The sequence below is a fragment of the Carcharodon carcharias genome, chromosome 25 (genome assembly GCF_017639515.1).
Source record: "Carcharodon carcharias isolate sCarCar2 chromosome 25, sCarCar2.pri, whole genome shotgun sequence".
Taxonomy (NCBI): Eukaryota; Metazoa; Chordata; class Chondrichthyes; order Lamniformes; family Lamnidae; genus Carcharodon; species Carcharodon carcharias.
The window spans coordinates 43,199,284-43,213,942 of NC_054491.1; the positions used below are offsets into that span (position 1 = coordinate 43,199,284).

General features: G+C 41.6%; 1 protein-coding gene across 2 annotated transcripts in view; it reads left to right on the top strand.

Annotated features, from left to right (window-relative positions):
* LOC121269696 (G protein-activated inward rectifier potassium channel 4-like) overlaps window positions 1–14,659 on the top strand; it is a 35,971-nt gene that overhangs the window by 13,803 nt on the left and 7,509 nt on the right. For both annotated transcript variants that reach the window (XM_041174504.1, XM_041174503.1), the window contains one exon: window positions 6,946–7,927. In XM_041174504.1, coding sequence (XP_041030438.1) covers window positions 6,994–7,927 — 934 coding nt within the window. In that variant the 5' untranslated portion in view covers window positions 6,946–6,993. The remainder of the gene's footprint in view (window positions 1–6,945; window positions 7,928–14,659) is intronic.

Consider the following 14,659-nt stretch of genomic DNA (forward strand, 5'->3'; position numbering starts at 1 on the left):
GGTAGGATTCTCACACAGCCCAACTCAGCACAGGGAAGCCCCTGTACCTGCCTCCAAACTCTTACCAGAGGTGATGGGCCTGTCTGACTCCAGTTCTTACCACCTATACCGCCCAACACCCCTCACCCACTTGACCCCCCCAACATCCCCACACCCCGGAATGAAAATTAAAGCATAAGGGGCAATTTCTGCCTCGTTCAGTTTAAGAAGCGAGAATTTAGCCTATAGTTTTTGCCTCAAACACTAAACCTGAAATTAAAAGTCCCACAACTCTCCATGTGAAACAGTTTCTGCTGCACACTGTTTAAAATCCCTTACATTTACTCTTGTATTTATATATCCTCATTCCAGACCACTCAATATTGAGATTCTGCTTCCAACTAGCCTGATCAAGCGTTTCATAATTTTAAAGGGTTATTATATGCCCACCAGACAGTACTTAGGTTGCATGGATTACTGAGACACTCCACCCTGCTCAAATACTTTCCTCTAGCCTCTCCAACCTGTGCCTCTGATGTCCCTTGTACTGTTCCTCTTTAACTGCATCTATTACTCCCCCACTAAGTGCAGCTACTGACAGCAAGAAAGTGTTTGTTACTGAATATAGCCCACTCCACTGTGCAGCCAGACAACACAAGGATCTCTGCTGCTGTCAAACCTGCTTTAGGCTTGGCAGACACAAATTTTGCATTGCTCAACTGGGGAATTTGACTAATGCCTTAATTGATGTTGAACAAGGAAGGAGCATGTTACAAAACACTCTCGCCCACTTTAATATCAAAGGCAGCGAGCGCCTGTATCAGAGATAGACTTTGGGTGAAGTGAAGTGAAGAGAAATGCTTTCCATCTGTCCATCTGTTTTCAAAGCGTGACCATCTGAGGAACTTTCTAGGCCATAATAATCAGCTTAATTAACCAACGCTCCAGTAAACTGACTGACATGGTTATGACATGGGATGTGTAGTTGAGGCGAAGAATTGAAGATTATCTGACTGTAGATTGTTCTGAATATCTAATTTCATGATTCATATGCATTAGAAATATAACCTTTAATTTGGGGGAAAATTAAGATAATTGAAAATACCTGCTGGTAAACAGACCTTAAATAATTGCAAATCAAATAATGTTCTGTGTTTGTTTAATAAGATAACAATGGAAAGTATTGTACACTAAATAATAGGCTACCTCTTTGAGCTTCATGGTGGAGGCAGGATGTCTACAGCCCTCTCAATAAGTAGTTTAAATTATTCTTGGGGTTTGCAGGACAAAGGGAAGGCTTGAGAATTGGAGTTGATTGGTTCAAGTCTCTATCTGGGGCATTCTAGGTGTGCCATATCACCATGGAGGTAGATTGCATGGAGGTTTTTCTTTGGTTTTGGGTTTGTATGGCTTGGTTTCTCACAGAAACAGTCACCCAGGAGCAGCTTTGAGACAGGAAGAGAAAGAGAGAATTTCGTGGAGTTGTAAAGCAGTTGGAACAAATAGCAGAGGGATATTAGAATCCAAGGGTGCTCTCTGATTTGGAGTCACTGAGCAAGAATGCAGTGATGCCCATGCTTGAGCTGGACAGTCCACAGTCATGAGGTATTGAACAGGAGTTGGAGGGTTCAGCTAGCTGGATGCCAGTGCAATGGCCCCAGGAAATCTCATTCCTCTGAGAATAGCTGGATCTCTGAGGAGAATCAAAGTGAATTCCTGAGGGCGATGGCACATGTTGGTTAGGTCCCAGGAGATGTGAAGGAACCTTCAATATCCTGTAAAGTATAGGGGAACACTTGGGTGCAAATAAAAGTAGGATAGAAAATGGTCTATAGAGATTTTTGGATTTACAAAATATAATGTTAAGTTAGTACTTGCTTTGTTTAACTCTTGTGCAGTTAAAGTTTTTGTTTAAAACTTGAAATTTTGTGATGTAATTCTTTCAGCTAAAAACCACATGTTCAAATTTCTTTTAAAAATTACTGGCCACTACTGAGATCATAACAAGATTTGGACACAAATCAGAAGTGCACAGGTGATGGGAGTGGACAATTGTCATTTTTCTTTTCCATACCAAGTGGTACACAAGCCAGCTGCTTCATCTGCTTTTACATCCAGCAGCCATGCTCTAGATTGTCTCTGTAACAGCCCCTTTTTATATAGAGTCAGGTGTCAACCTGACTCCCAGCTCCTTAACGTGGACCACTATCTAGATGCTGTGGGGTTCACACCAACTGGATGTCAACTCTACACTCAGATACCAGAACTTGCTCTGCACTCATTGTCACAGAGGCATGAATGCTACCATTCGCCCAAGGCTCATTCTCAAATGCAACACAGTGCTCAGGTGACATTTAAAGGCATGCAGGCTATTGAAGGGATATGCCAGAGCTAATGGACAAGAATTCCTACCTCCTTAGCCTCTCCCAAAGCTGTATTTGTTGATGACCTTTACTAAAGGTCAAAGTGGAGGTGTTTACGTACAATAGTGTGACAGAAGAGTCTGCGCGAGGAGATGGTACAGCTTCGCACTCGCCCTGTGTGTGGAAAGTTGCCCCCTGAGCCAGTGGACAATGCCAGCCTCCTATTGCAGCACCCAGGGGAGGAAGCTGCTCAGGGGCCATAACCAGCTGGTACTGATGGTAACCATGCCAACCCTTTGCCTGGTGACAGAGTCCCACCTGAAGATAGATTTGTTATCTGGTGAGGCATGAGGGAAACAGGTAGAAATAAAGAAAACTACATTGTACGCTGAAAGAGGCAAGAAAGGAGAGAGGAGCTGCAATCATTACTCCACAATCCCAAAAGGTTCACAGACAATGAATTGCAGTCACTGCTATGTGAACAATGCGTGCGATGGGGCAGCTGAATTGTTTTAATTCTTATGTTTTGTTATACAGCATTGTTTTAATGATTAAGTTTCCATGTGGTAGCCTGGCAGTGGAGTCCTCATTGTAAGAGGACAGAATATATTTCAAAGCGTGTATCCTGTACATGTTTTCCTCAACTTTTCATTTAATTCTGTTTAAAAAAGGAGCTGTTCTATAAAGCCACATTTATACTCTTGTGTCCCTCCACATCAGTTTGGAGTAATTTGGCTGGTTAGTTGGGAATTATGCAGCCTGCAGTCGTGGGAAAACAAAGCTGGGGAACAGCACGTTATTGCAGTATGTTGCCTTGACAGAATAATGTTGTGACTGAGGCGAAATGTGTGCTTTCTTCTTGCAGCCATTTGCTGCGATACTTGACCTTGCTTAAATCTGTGCAATTAAGCCATTCAGCAGCTAGCTGGAATTGAAAAAAGATCTTCACCCTGAAAGACAGGGAAATAAAACGGACATCCCATCCGGGGAATCCAACCGGACACTCCATCCGGGATGGAAACGTGTCAGTGCCAGTATCCGGGATGAAGAGAACAGGGCTGTGCCCACCACAGTTGAATAGTTTGCCGCATTCATCAACTCAGGTCAAAAATGAATAATGGCCAATTGGACCTTGTACCATATTAAATCCTTAGGGACTTGACAGACTAGACCTTGAAAAAATGTTTCCACTGTCTGGGAAGTCTAGAACATGGGGGTCACTATACCAAAATACAGGGTCAGTCATCTAGGACGGGGATGAGGAGAAATTTCTTCAGTTGAATGTTGGCAAATCTTTGTATTATTTATACCGGAGAGCTACAGATACTCAGTCATTGAGTGTATTTAAGACAGAGTTTGATTGATATTTAGGTGGGGTTCACAGAATCACAGATTTGTTACAGAGCACAAGGAGGCCATTTGGCCCATCGATTCTGCACTGGCTCTCCAATGAGCAATTCACCTAGTGCCATTACCCTGCCTTCTGCCTGTAATTCAAGGGTTAAGATTTACAAGAGCAATTAGGGATGGATAATGAATGCTGGCCCAGCCAGCGACGTCCACACTCTACGAAAGAGTAAATAAAACCCTGCACATTCCTCTTTTTCAGATAACAGTCTAATTCCATCTTGAAAGCCTTGATTGAACCTGCCTCAACCACACTTTCAGGAAGTGCATCCCAGACCTTAACCACTCACTGTGTGAAAAAGTATTTTCTGATATCGCTTTTGCCAATTACTTGAAATCTGTGTCCTCTTGTTCTCAATCCTTTCATGAGCAGGAACAGTTTCTCCTTATCTATTCTGTCCAGCCCACTCATGATTTTGAATACCTTTATCAAATCTCCTCTCCGCCTTCTCCAAGGAAAACAGCCCCAGCTTCTCCAATCTACCTTCATAATTGAAGTTCCTCATCCTTGGAGTCATTCTCATGAATTTTTTCTACACTCTCTCCAATGCCTTCACACCCTTCCTAAACTGCACACCCAGAACTAAAGGCAATACTCCAGCTGAGGCTGAACTAGCTTCTTATACAAATTCAACATAACCTCCTTGCTCTTGTACTCTATGGCCCTATTAATAAAGGTAAGGAAACTATATGTTTTGTTAACCACACTCTCAACCTATCCTGCCATCTTCAATGACTTATACACATATACATCCAGGTGCCTCTGCTCCTGCATCCCCTTTTGAATTGTACCCTTTATTTTTTATTGCCTCTCCATATTCTTCCTACCAAAATGAATTACTTCACACTCCTCCACATTGAACTTCATCTGCCACTTGCCTGCCCGTTCCACCAACATGTCTATGTCCTTTTGAAGTTCTACACTATTCTCCTCACAGTTCACAAAGCTTCCAAGTTGCGTATCATTCGCTAATTTTTAAATTGTGCCCTGTACACCAAGGTCTAGGTTGTTAACATAAACCAGGAAAAGCAAGGGTCCCAACACTGACCCAGGGGGAGCTCCACTACAAACCTTCCTCCAGTCGAGAAACATCCATTAACCACTACTCTCTCTTTCCTGTTGCTCAGCATTACGACCAGGATGGGAGGCGTGTGCGTATTTTCTAGCCCCACTACTCCGCAGGCCATACTATTAACTTACCATTAACTTTTCACCAAAATAGCCAATTGTCTATATCCCCTACTAGCACCTAGAATAAAAGAGTCTTCAACCAGGCTTCTCTCAAAAAACTCATAGCGATTGTTTATTATAAAACAAAACTTATTTTTAACAAGTTGCAAATACTGGTCAACACACCATTGTAATTAGGAAAAATAACTATCTATCTGTTCCTAAAGAATTCCCCCAGCACGAACACAGACAAACAAAGGACAAACAGATATAGTCTCTTTTCAGAGATGGCTTTAGAGATTGAGGATTAAAAAATAAAGGATAATGTTCACAGGGTCTTGACACTGTTGACCTGGGTTTCCCTCATGTAAAGACGGGCAACTGGTCCCAGTGGGAGTTCCCAGTGGAACTGTAAGTTCTCACCAACTGGGCCAAGTTTTGCAGACCAGTTACACTCGGATACGGGTTCTCTGGCTACAGGCTGATAGCCGCACACAATTTTAGGCAAGGTAGAGAGAGATAGCCAGTCAAGGTAGCTTTCCTTCTTCAGCTTGTTCTCCGACAAGACTGCCTTCAAAACAAGCAGGTTCACAACTCTTTCCCATGTGCCTTCCAGCAAGTTACCAACCGTTGCCTTTTCAGTTTTTCCCACATCAATTAAAGTGATTGCAGTTCAAAACAAACAACCAGATCTTCCTCAGGTGCCTTAAAGGTCAGATTATTTCTTGGAAGAGGCCTGCTTGCTGGCCTGTTATGACATTAACTTATGACGGTTTTTTTTTTAAATCCCAGGTTAGCATCCAAATGTCCACATAACGCCACCTCCTTCCGTTTTGAAAAAGAAAAATCCAGTCTTGAGAAATATGATTCTAACATCACTCAATTTTGTATCCATGGGCAGAATTTTTGCCTTGGCGAGCAGGGGCAGGCAGGGGCGGTCAGGAAACCAGCCACAGACCGTCGCCTGCGATCGGGCCTGTAAGGCAATTCCACGCTGGCGGGCCAATTAAAGCCCGCCCAACATGAAACCCGAGGCAGCATCAGCGCTGCCTGTGCGGGTGGGAGAGGAGATTGAGCCGGGCAAGCGCACACTACATAATCTCCCTGAGGCACAGAGCTGGGAGATGAAGATATATGATAAAAAATGTTTTAGATAAAAATGTAATGAAACATGTTTCCCTCATGTGAATCTCTCACACGAGCAGGGACAATGTTATTAACGAAAAACTAAAGTTTTCATTTTTTTTATTTGCTTTTGGAAACCTCGTCCCACCCGCGGATGAGGTTTCCAAAAAAGTGCAAAGGCCACTTGGCGCCCACCAACCAAAGTATCACGCGAGTGCGCGATGACATCCAGACGCTCACCCAACATCATCGCACGTCATTTTATGCTCGGTCTGCAGAGCGAAAAATTTTACCCCATGACGCTACTGTCCCTTTTATTCCATATTTGTTGAATTGAGGTTCAAGGTCAGTCAAAGGCCGAGCAGGCATGAAAGGACAAATGGTCCACTCCAGCTCCTATTTCTGATGTATAAAGGTAAACAGGTGCCTATGATGCGATACCCTAAGAAGGAATAAGCACCTCCAGGAGAAAGATTGAGAGGGGGTTATGAGTAAATATAAGGGTTATCACTGTTATTGGCAAAGGGATCCTGGTCAAAACCCCTCATCCCTTTTCCACCTGGATTAACCAGTGTTGGATTTATGTCACGGCGAGTCTTGTCGAGATTCCATACAGGCTGCAGAAAGATTGGGCCTTATACATAAGCTCTAAACCATATCCCTAGGAAGCAGTAAAGGACTAACAGAATAGAGAAGATGGGAACACATCAATACTTGCTGTAGACATCTCAACAATAGTGATCCGACTCCATAGTACCCCAAAACCAACCCATTTCCCGTAACCCTAATTCTGACGTGATTATATTGTCAGATTTATTGTGGCAATTTAAGCTATTGCATGTTCTATACAACAAAGTGTGCAACTGTATGATTTTACAGTTGAAATAATCTCTATTTCAGGTGGTAATATTGGAGTGACACCCATAATTGATCTGAAGGAACTGCAGAATGGCAGGAGATTCCAGAGTCCTCCCGAACACAGACATGGACATCAGAGCAACGACAAGAGAATCTAAGAAGTTATCTAAACAAGCACGGAACAACATCTTAACAACAGACAGGACACGACTACTTGCGGAACCAAAGAAAGTCAAGCAAAGGTATGTTGACAAGGATGGGAAGTGTAATGTCCACCATGGAAATGTCCAGGAGACCTACAGATACTTTAGTGACCTGTTTACCACCTTGGTGGACCTCAAATGGCGTTTTAACCTTTTAATCTTCACATTGGTCTTTACTGTTACTTGGCTGTTCTTTGGATTAATCTGGTGGCTTATAGCCTACATTAGAGGAGACCTGGACCATTTAGGAGATCCAACGTGGACCCCTTGTGTGGATAATTTGAATGGGTTCGTGTCTGCATTTTTATTTTCTATTGAAACTGAAACAACTATTGGTTATGGACACAGAGTTATAACAGAGAAATGCCCAGAGGGGATTATCCTGCTCTTGGTCCAGGCTATACTGGGATCCATTGTTAATGCTTTAATGGTTGGCTGTATGTTTGTGAAGATCTCCCAGCCAAAGAATCGAGCCGAGACACTCATGTTTTCAAACCGCGCGGTCATATCTCTCCGGGATGAGAAGATGTGTCTCATGTTCCGGGTTGGGGATCTTCGTAACTCACATATTGTGGAGGCTTCCATCCGAGCCAAGCTCATCAAATCCAGGCAGACCAAAGAAGGAGAATTCATACCTCTCAACCAGACTGACATCAACGTGGGCTTTGACACTGGGGATGACCGCCTCTTTCTGGTGTCACCGCTGATAATTTCACACGAAATTAATGAGAAGAGCCCTTTTTGGGAAATGAACCGAAGTCAATTGGAGAAGGAGGATTTTGAGATCGTTGTGATCCTCGAAGGCATGGTGGAAGCAACAGGTAGAGTCTGAATAATGCAAACATTTTCTCTGTAGTGTGTGGCTCACTGTGTGGGCAGTTAGCTGGGATGAAGGCCCCCATTTTAAAGAGTCGGGTTGGGCACAATGCTGCACCCCAAAGCACAAAGTGAACCCGAGGAGTCTAATGAGATGGAGGCTTAGCTGATTGTTAATGGCTAGAATCCACGTGCAGACCTTTCATCCTGATCCCCGGGTTCTCCACTTGCTGATCAGTTGGCAGGAAGTAATGAGAGGCAGGAGGGTGCAGCTAAAGTCTCCAAGGATTTGTCCCCAGCTTTCACATAAGAGGGGCAGAATCCATAGGGTGGGGAGTGGGAAGATAGCCCATTGCTTCCTTGTGAAGTCCAGAGGAGCAGTCAAGTCAACTTAAAATAATAATACAAAACTCCTTGGCCTCCTCTAGTCCATGAATCCCCTCTCCACATGTGTGGCCTGACAATGAAGCCATCACTGCTTCCCCCCACCACTCAAGCCTCAGAATGAAATATTGGACCTGGCCCTGATCTGCACAATTAAAGGCAAACCCCTCCAGTTTAGAATGGCTGTCCTGTTCACTTGCTCAATAGAACAGGCAAATATTCAGGCCAGACAGAAAGCAGCGCAATTGGAGAAGATAAATCACTTGTCTCATTTAATTACCACACTCACCCCTCCTGTTTTCCCAAAGGAAACATTAAATCAAAGCCCTGTCTACCCTTTCAGGTATGTAAAAGATCGCACTGCACCACTGAAGGAAGAGCCAGTGAGTTCTCCTTTGTCCTGGCCAATATTTATCCCTTGACCAATGTGTTTTTATAACATTGCTATTTATGGGAGCTTGCTGTGCACAAATTAGCTGCTGTGTTTCCTACATTACAACAGTAACTACAGTATTTTTTATTCTTTTAAACTAAAATTTAGCAGTTATAATAAGTAACCGCACAAAAAAAAGCTGACAGTATGACAATAACTCAATACACTTACATTTTGAAGAGAAAGGGATAAAAAGGAAAAGAGTAGGAGGAAGAAGAAAAAAGGAAAGAGAAACGAACCCCTCCCCAACCACCCCCCCAAAAAAAAATAAATAATAAGAAAATCAACAACAATCATAGGTCAGATAAAAGCAAAATACTGCGGATGTTGGAAATCTAGAACAAAAACAAAAATAGCTGGAAAAACTCAGCAGGTCTGACAGCATCTGTGGAGAGGAACACAGTTAACGTTTCGAGTCCGTATGACCCTTCATCAGATGTAAATCATAGACATTTGAGGCCGCAGCACAGACCCCTGTAGGACTCCACTTGTCACATCCTGCCAATCCGAAAAAGACCCATTCATGCATACTCTCTGCTTTCTGCCAGCCAGCCAATCTTCTATCCATGCTAATATGTCACCCCATCCACCCCATGCATGTTTATTTTCCATAATAACCTTTGATGTGGCACCTTATCAAATGCCTTCTGGAAATCCAAGAACAGTATGTCTATAGGCTCCCCTTTATCCACAGCACATGTTACTCTTCAAAAAACTCCAATAAATTGGTTAAACATGATTTTTCTTTCACAAAACCATGTTGACTCTTCCCACGTGCCTTGAGCTCTTCTAAGTGCCCAGCTATAACCTCTTTAATGATTGATTCTAACAACTTCCCCATGACAGACATCAAACTAACTGGCCTGTAGTTTCCTGTTTTCTGCCTCCCTCCCTTCTTGAATAGAGGGGTTATATTTTCTATTTTCCAGTCTGATGGAACCGTTCCAGAATCTAGCAAACTGTAGAAAATTAACACCAATGCACCAACTAACTCACTAGCCACCTCTTTTTTAAGACCCGAGGATGTAGTCCATCAGAGACTTGCCAGCCCACAGCTCCATCAGTTTGCTCAGTACCATCAGTTTCCCTAGTGATTTCAATTTCACCAAGTTCCTCTCTCCATTTCACCTCCTGATTTGCAGCAATTACTGGAATGTTTTTTGTATCCTCTATAGTGAACACAGAAGAAAAATATTTGTTCATTTCTTCTGCCATTTCCTTACGACTACTTTTAACTTAACGTTGTCACTCTCTGGAGGACCAACACTCACTACTTTTTTTTCCTTTTTAGAACCTCTTGCTATCCATTTTCACATTTCTAGCTAGCTTCCTCTCATACACTAATTTCTTTCTCCTGATTAACCTTTTGGTCATTCTCTGCCGTTCTTTATTTTCTGTCCTGCCACTCATCTTTCTGGAGTTGTATGCTTTTTCCTTAAGTTTAATGCCTTCATTAACTTCTTTAGTTAACCACGGATGATGGCTCCTCCCCTTCGAAATTTTTCTTTATAATAGGAATGTACTTATATTGAATATTCTGAATATCCCCTGAAATGTTTGCCACTGATTCTCTATCGATCTATCCTCTAGACTAGTTTCCCAGTTCACTTCCGCTAGCTCAGCTTTCATCCCCACATAGTTGCCCTTATTTATGTTTAACATACTAGTCTTAGACCCGCTCTTCACCCTTTCAAACTGGATGTAAAATTCAATCATATTGTGGTCGCTGCTACCTAGGGGTGCCTTTACTCTGAGGTCGTTAATTAATCCTGTCACATTACACAATACCAAGTCTAATATAACCTGCTCTCTGGTTGGTTCCAGAATGTGCTGATCTAAGAATCTATCTCAAAAGCATTCTAAGAACTCCTCATCCAGGCTACTACTGGCAATGTGATTTTTCCAGTTTGTGTAGTTTAAAATCACCCTTGATTATTGCTGTCCCTTTATCACAAGCACACAATATTTTCTCTTGAATGCTTTGTCCTACACTGTGGCTACTGTTAGGGAGCCTGTAGACCATTCCCACTAATGACCTTTTTCCCCTACTATTCCTCATCTCCTTGCAAACCAATTCTACATCCTGATCTCCTGAACAAGGTCATCTCTAACTATTGCACCAATGCCCTCTTTGATGAACAGTGCTACCCCTCCACCTTTACTTAGCTTCCTATTCTTATTGAATGCTATGTACCCCTCAATATTAAGGACACAGTCCTACAGCCACGCCTCCATAATTGCTGTCAGATCATATTTATTTACTTCAATGTGGGCCATGAATTCATTTACTTTGTTGTGAATGTTACGCACATATAAAAAGAGAATTTGCAGCCCAAAGTCTGTTCTGAACTGGGTCCAAATCTTAAGTGACTGTCTAACAGTAGGGTTTGAAGGAAACTGACTGGTTGAGAAAGGAATGGTGGAGCACAACAGGGCAGGCAATTGGATTGACAGCAGGCTGCCTCCAATTGTACCCACAATAAACTGAGTCTGACTGAAGCCATAAAGAAATCTTACAGATATTAGCAGACCAATAATAAAGCTGAAAATTGGGCAGTGCCAAACCACCTAAACACTTTGGAGAAAAACTTTACGAATTCTGGGTGTTTTCTTATTCCAAATAGAGGAAGAAATTAATTGGTCTATTGCATCAAAAAAACGCTTGGGAATGAACAATGGAATGCACTGAAATAAGTATAGAAATCTTGGCAAAATATTCATCTTTACAGAATTAATACCAACTAAAGAAAGGGGTAATCCAGTCCAATGTACTAAGTCCTACTTCGTACATTCTAACAAAGGGTCAAGGTTGAGCTTAAAATGGTCTCCAAAGGATCAAGTAATTAAAATTCCTAAATATTTAAAAATGTTCACTGAGATCTTGAAAGGGAGGGAAGATAAGGGAGAGTAACTTTTTGCCATAGTGTTAATAGAAAAAATTCCACTCTTTTGCAAATCAATTTTAAAACCCAAAACATGACCAAATCGCTCAAGAATAGAGAAAATATGTGGGAGAGATGAGGCCGGATTAGTGATGTAAAGAAGCAGGTCATCAGCATATAGGGAGAGTTTCTGTTCGACTCCACCCCATAAAGCACCCTGTATATCACCGCAGGTCCACAGTGAAATTGCCAGGGGCTCAATAGCAATAGTGAAAAGTAGGGGGGAAAGGGGACAACCCTGTCTGGTACCTCGATGAAGATGAAAGAGTTTAGCGTGGATATTATTTGTAAGTACTGAAGTAGTCGGTGTGAATACAACAGTTTTATCCATTTTATAAAAATGGGTCCAAATCCAGATTTTTGAAGAGTGAAGAAAAGTCCCATTCCACTCTATCAAAAGCTGTCTCTGCATCTGTCTCTGCATCCATAGTTATAAGAACCTCAGGGAGAGGAGTAGTTGAATGTGTATCAATAATATTGAAAAGAAGCCTCAAATTACAGAAGCATTGCCTGCCCTGTGTAAAACTTGTCTGGTCAGGAGAAATAATAGATGGAAGGATAGGTTCACGACGGTGGGCTTAGGCTTTATCTAGTATCTTGACATCTGCATTTAAAAGGGATATGGGTTGGATGAACTGCAATGCACAGAATCCTTATCCCGCTTTAAAAGAATAGACAAAGATGCCTTGTAGGAGGGAGTGTTTTAGAGAGAAAGCATTCCCAAAACAGAAACAATAATAATGGAGAAAGTTGTGATAAGAATGTTTTATAAAATTTTATTGGAAATCCATCAGGTCCTGGTGCCTTATTACTTTGCATGGATTTAATTGCCTTGACTATTTCATCTTGAGAAAAAGAACTTCTAACATATTCATAGAGTCAGACGTTAGAGATGGGATGTCCATATTATCAAAAAAATTGTGAAATAAACCAGGATCTGAAAAGGAGTCTGAGGTTTAAAGATTAGAATAAAAAAGTTTGAATTGATCATTGACCTCCTGATGATCGGTGGTGGTTGACCCTGTTGGAGTGGTAATTTCAGTAATTGTGAGGCAGCAGACTGGCGAAGCTGGTGAGCTCATAAAATGTACCATGTGATCTGAGTATAAGCTTTTCTGTTTGTTTAGTGGAAAGAAGATCAACTTCAGTCTGTAGAGCCAGACGCTGTTTGTGTAATACTGGGGTAGGTGCAATAGCATTCTGCTGTCCACTAAGAGAATTTGGACAATCAATTGGGACAATTTTGAGGTATTGTGTTTGTTAGGTTGGGCAGTATTTGAAATTATTTGTGCCTTCATACTCTCCCAGACAGTAACAAAGGAAATATCTGAAGTAGTATTAAATCCTATAGAAGTCTACATTTGTGAAGAAATGAATTTAGTAAAATCCAGGTCCACCAGAAGAAGTGGTGGATAAGAACCAGGTTGGTCATGTAATTGTATTGCTGAAACTAAGGGCGGGGGCATGGTCACAGATCACAAAACTATTGTATGGACAGGATTGAATTAACATGGAGCAGCCTCATGTCAAGGAAAAAATAGCCAATATTTGAATAGGTGTGGTGAACAGGAGAGGAAAAAGGAGTATTGTCTTGCTGATGGGTATAGAAAATGCCATGAGTCTACCAATCCGTGTATATATCGAGAAAAGAACTGATGGTTGAGGCTGATTTTGATATTGGAACAGATTTTATGGATGAGTGACCTAAATTTGGGTTGAGAACACAGTTAAAGTCTCCTCCAAGAAGTAGCTGAGTTGAGTCTAAATCAGGTATGGAAAGCAAGGAATTTGGAATGAAATGATGATCATCCCAGTTGGGTGTATATGCATTAGCTGGGATCAATGAAAAGTTAAAACATCTGCCTTGTACTATAACATAGTGGCCATTAGAGTCAGCTATAACCTGACAGTGAACAATGGGAATGCCTTTTTGGATTAGAGTTGTCACACCTCTCGCTTTACCATGAAAATTAGAATGAAACATCTGCCTAACCCAGCCCTGCCACATTGGAAAGTGGTCAGATGTATGTAAGTGAGTTTCCTGCAGGGAGGCATTACCCACCTTCAAATGATGTCAGTGAGAGAGAACTTCATTTCTTTTAACTGGGTGATTTAGACCTTTCACATTCCAGGTGATAAAATGGATTGAACAACCAATCTGTGAGGCCTTAATGTTAGTGGACATTATGATAATGAAAGAGTATCAAAGCATGTGGACCCATAGGTTAACCATTGCAAATAAAGGATTAAATATTTTTGATCCAGAGCTCATCCACCTGAAGAATGTTAAAAACTGTCCAAAAGGAAAGTATATTTGTATATTTGGAAAAGAACAAGAGGAGAAAAATGAGAGAAGAAAAGGAAGAAAAAAATAGCAGAAGGGGAAGAAGGAAAGAAAAGCTTACATCACCTCCCCAATCAAGGTGAATTCTCCCCCTCACAGCAAGGGTACTTTCCATATCTATCTTACCAGCATGTCTTATAAAGAGCCCACATTAAAGCAATATACAATCAAATATCCCAAACAAAAATATTGTAAAGCTCAGCATTGCTGATCAAGGTGCAGAATCTATCTGAAGCAACAATTTGTAATACAGTACTCAACAAGGGAAGGAGGATATAAAGAGAGACTCAGCTCTCAAAGAATTCAATTGTTCATGTTGTAAAAGGTAAAAAAATAAACACCCATAGGGTTTATGTAAAACCTCCCCGATTAATGCAGTTTGGACATAAAATTCAGAGATTGGTATAACCAACAAAACTCATCGTGTAACAGAACCATCATACATGGTTACCTAATTAAGCATTGAGTACCGTTTTGTCCTGGGTGAAGTCATGATATGATTTATTAAGAGGAGGTACAATTGTGTCCTTGAGAAAGGCTGAAGTTTATCGCAGTGTGTTGAAAATCTTACTCGCTCCCGTTGAAAATTACATGCAGGCTCGCAGGGTGGAGAAAGCCATATTTATGTCCAGCT